Genomic DNA, 4,310 nt, shown 5'->3' with positions numbered 1-4,310 from the left:
TTTTATTGACATATACTTGTATATAACAGTCTTGGAAGTTAGAAACCCCTCCAGGGGAGAGGGTAGAATTGCCTGTTTCCTGATCATCTTAATAAGAACATCTCTCTCTAGGCAAAGGGTGGGCAGGCTTGCTAGTAGTCCCCTTTCAAAGACTGGGGGTTCCTAAATTTAAGTTCTCTTAGCTGTGACCCAAACCCACTATGTGTGCAGCACTCACCTGGTCTGATCCACCTCTCCTCCTTGGGACTTGAGGGAGCAAGGGAAACTGATGTCAGTGAAGCTCACACTGCCTGCTGTGCTGTGTATGACTCCTGCCTCTAACCCAGGACTCTCTGTCATTTCGCCAGCCTCCACCAAACTGTGACAAGCTAACTTGTAGCTGCAGGCTGGGTAGAATCTCAGACCTTACATGGTTCTCGAGAAAACATGAGAAGTAAGAGCTAGTAGGTATGGCCTGAGAAGTCACAAACAACCCAACCCTGGGCGTGGGAGAGAGGCAGAGTGGGCAAAAAGGTGGGAGATGAAGGTGTGGGAGCTGTCGGAAACTGGGAACAAAACACATTTTTTATTGTAACAACTAATTGATTTCATTTTGGGCCAGTTAAATCTGAATCTCAAAGTAGAGGATGGATGAATAGTTCTTCAGAATAAAATGAATACGAGCTTTATTAACCTTCATCTTGCTTTTCCCAACTGATGTCAGTTCAAAACAGACTGCGCACTAAAAATTTTCCCGGCGGGAGGCGGTGGCTCACGCCTGTAATCCTAGCACTTTGGAAGACTGAGGTGGGCAGATCACGAGGTCAGGAGTTCCAAGAGCAGCCTGGCCAACATGGTGAAACCCCGTCTCTACTAAAAACACAAAAATTAGCTGGGCATGGTGACTCACGCATGTAATTCCAGCTACTCCGGAGGCTGAAGCAGGAGAATCATTTGATCTCGGGAGGTGGAGGTTGCAGTGAGCCGAGATCATGCCCTTGCACTCCAGCCTGGGCGACAGGGCGAGACTCCTGTCTTAAATAAATAAATAAATAAATAAATAAATAAAAAAAATTCCCACTAGTCAGTGGAACTGTTCTCAATCTTAAAGCCACCCCCCACCCCGTTGTTCTTGCATTGTTTTACAATCCTAAATCAACAAATAAATCTTTTTGTCAAAACTAAATGAAAACCGACCTGTTTGCCTTACACTCTCCACACACCCTGACTTCCCACTCGGCCACACCCTCCACCAACCGTGCACGCCCCTGTCCCCAACCCCCAGAACCCCACCACTTCTATGCCCTCCACTCATTGCGTGCTAAGAAAAGCGTAGAAGAATGAGACTCCCCTTCATAGAAAGTAATCAAAACAGCCAATTAAGTGAACTGTCACTTTCTGCATCTTTATTATTAAGGCGATGGAATTATATTTTGAAATTACATGGTACACTACTGAGTCCAGTCTCTAGTTATTCTGCCATACTTCCTCCTATCCTGTATTTCCGTTGATGTTGATGGTAAATTCCGTTGGTAAATTTGATCTTGGGTGGTTTGAATAGGCAGTCGGAGGGAAACTGGATTCTTAGGAAGAAGACCCCTCCCAGGTAGGAGGGGTCTTTGGGTCTCGTTTCGGTGGCCTGCCAGTGGAGCGTATCGTCCCACACTGGCCCTGCTGAACAGTGGGGCTAGGAGTCGCCGGCCAGGTGGAGGAACTCCTTGTGGATGAGCTTTAGGGCCATAGTCCGCAAAACTTGGCGGGCAGTCCTCGGTACCCGGCCCGACGCTTGGTAGAGGGCAGCGGTGGTGATCCCTGGCTGGGATGGGCAGCAAGGGTATGCCTCGGCTGACGAAGGGGCTGAGGGCCGGCTCCGGGGTCGGCGGGGGCGCCGAGGGAATCGGACGGTGGCGTAGAGGGGGACTGACCACGATTGGCGCCGGGCGCTCCACCACAAGCGATGATCGGCAGGATACCTGTGGCTTAGGGTGACCGAGGCCACGCTTTCCAGTGTTGGAGATTCTGTGGTTTGGAGCCGCCGCTCCTCTTGCTGGGGGCAGCCTGCCCCAGCGGCTAGCCCCTACTGCCCACATCGGGGCGCTGGACACCCGCGCGGATCCGCTCTGTGAGATCAGAGGCCACAGGGGCCTCTAGCCACCCCACACCCTCTGACGCTGACTGACGCGCTGCGCAGCGTTGCCAAGGTCTGGGGCCACGGGAGCGGGGTGGGGCTGGAAAGGAAGGTGAAAGGTTGGGGGGAGGGGCGGGGCAGGACGGTCTCACTCCGTGCCTGTGCCTGGGCGGGCAAGTAGGACCCCAGGCACTGCCCTTCGCCCAGAGTGACCTCAAGAAATAGGAGCAGTTCAGTGAATGCCTCTCTGCCCATTACCCACAGTCACCTTTCCTTCACGGTTTACCTCAGAGGCCTTCTCCTCCCCTCCCTTCTGTCACCACTTGTGTATTTCCAGAGACATTCTCTTTTATAAATAACTTTAGTAGATTTACTATCAATATAACACTTTTTAAAGTAACTTTTGATAATCTTTTGGTAAATTTATTTTTTTATGAAGATTTAAGGCCTTCAAAAAATTCAATTTGGAGCTAAAACCACTTCAGTTGTTGAGGAACTCCTGACAATAAGAAGAAAGGGAGGGAGGGAAGAAAGGAAACCAGTAGTCCATGTGGCATATATAAATACTTCAGTTGTTGTTTATAAAAATGATCTTTTTTTTTTTTAAATAATGGTTACAATAACAAGCATAACTGCAGAACAGAATGTCTCATTCTTGAGGCTTTCCAGTACTAATACTGATTCACATGAAACCTTCACTTACTTATATGTGGGAATGTAAAGCCAAATAAGTACCTTCAAACTAGGTTGGCCTGTCAGCCGTATCAGTTCCTTTCCATGAATTAAGTAATAATTCAATGAGGAGTTCTTAAATTTTGGTAAGAAATTATATTATATAAACTAGGTCATAGTTTCATTTATAAGATACTGGATATCCTTCAGTTATGAAAATTTCTTGCTACAAAATTAGTTAACTAACATACCTATTCAACTAACTTGTGAAGGCAAGATAATTATTTGACAGTACTTTACAAAGATGAGAATGTAGATATAGAAGAGTGGATCTTCTAATAGTAGGTTAAAATGTCAAACTAATTGAAAGGAACTTTCCCCAGTCTGTTGTGTTATATATTACTGCAGAAGAACAGGGTTTGTGTGCTTCTGAACAAATGAGTTATTGCTGTTACTGTAGTGAAATATCAAATTTTATTTTTGTTTATTTATTTTTCTTGTGCGACAGTTTATTCTTCCTGGGAGACCAATGAGAATAACAAGGGGTAGAGATCAATTAAAAACAGTCTCTGCAACTTCATGTGTGCTAGTATTTCATATTATATTTTTAGTGGCTTTAGTTTATATTTTTTATTTCAATAGCTTTGGTGTACAAGTGGTATTTTGTTGCGTGGAAGAATTATATAGTAGTGAATTCTGAGATTTTAGTGCATCCATCACCTGAGTAATATACGTTGTACCTGATGTGTAGTTTTTTTTTTTATCACTGGGCCCTCTCTCATATTCCCACTTTTGAACCTTGAAAGTTTATTATATCACTCTGTATATCTTTGCATATTCATATCTTAGCTCCCACTTATGAGTGAGAACATATCGTTTTTGGTTTTCCAATCCTGTGTTACGGCACTTAGAATAGTGGTCTACAGCTCTATCCAAGTTGCTGCAAGTTGCATTATTTCATTCCTTTTAATGGCTGATAGTATTCCATGCTGTATATAGGCCACATTTTCCTTATCCACTGATTAATTGATGGGCACTTAGGATTATTCCACATCTTTGTAATTGCAAATTATGGTGGAATAAATATGCAAGTGCAGGTATCTTTTTGATGTGACTTATTTTCCTTTGAGTAGATACCCAGTAGTGTGATTGTTGGATTGAATAGATCTACTTTCAGTTCTTTAAGGAATCTCCATAATGGTTTCCATAGAGGTTGTACTAATTTACATTTCTACTAGCAGTGCTTAAGGGTTCCCTTCTCTCCACATCCATGCCAAAAACTATTGTTTTTGACTTGTTAAATAATGGCCATTCTGGCTGGGGTAGGGTGATATCTCACTGTGGTTTTAATTTGTATATCCCTGATGATTAGTGATGTTGAACCTCTTTTTATATGTTTATTGGCCATTTGTATATCTTTTTTTTTGTTTGTTTTTTGGTTTTGTTTTGAGACAGAGTCTCACACTGTCCCCAGGCAGGAGTGCAGTGGAGCGATCTCCGCTCACTGCAACCTCCACCTCCCGGGTTCCAC

General features: G+C 44.2%; 1 protein-coding gene across 1 annotated transcript; it reads right to left on the bottom strand.

The window, feature by feature from the left end:
- Positions 1 to 1,363: 1,363 nt before the first annotated feature.
- On the bottom strand, positions 1,364 to 2,136 carry LOC126946293 (actin-binding protein WASF1-like). The gene has a single exon (XM_050776435.1). The coding sequence runs from the start codon at positions 2,067 to 2,069 to the stop codon at positions 1,431 to 1,433; it is 639 nt and encodes a 212-aa protein (XP_050632392.1). The 5' UTR covers positions 2,070 to 2,136; the 3' UTR covers positions 1,364 to 1,430.
- Between the last annotated feature and the right edge of the window lie 2,174 nt (positions 2,137 to 4,310).

Source organism: Macaca thibetana, chromosome X (genome assembly GCF_024542745.1).
Source record: "Macaca thibetana thibetana isolate TM-01 chromosome X, ASM2454274v1, whole genome shotgun sequence".
Lineage (NCBI taxonomy): Eukaryota > Metazoa > Chordata > Mammalia > Primates > Cercopithecidae > Macaca > Macaca thibetana.
The sequence above is the reverse complement of the archived record's forward strand: the minus strand, read 5'-3'. Positions and strand labels throughout refer to the sequence as shown.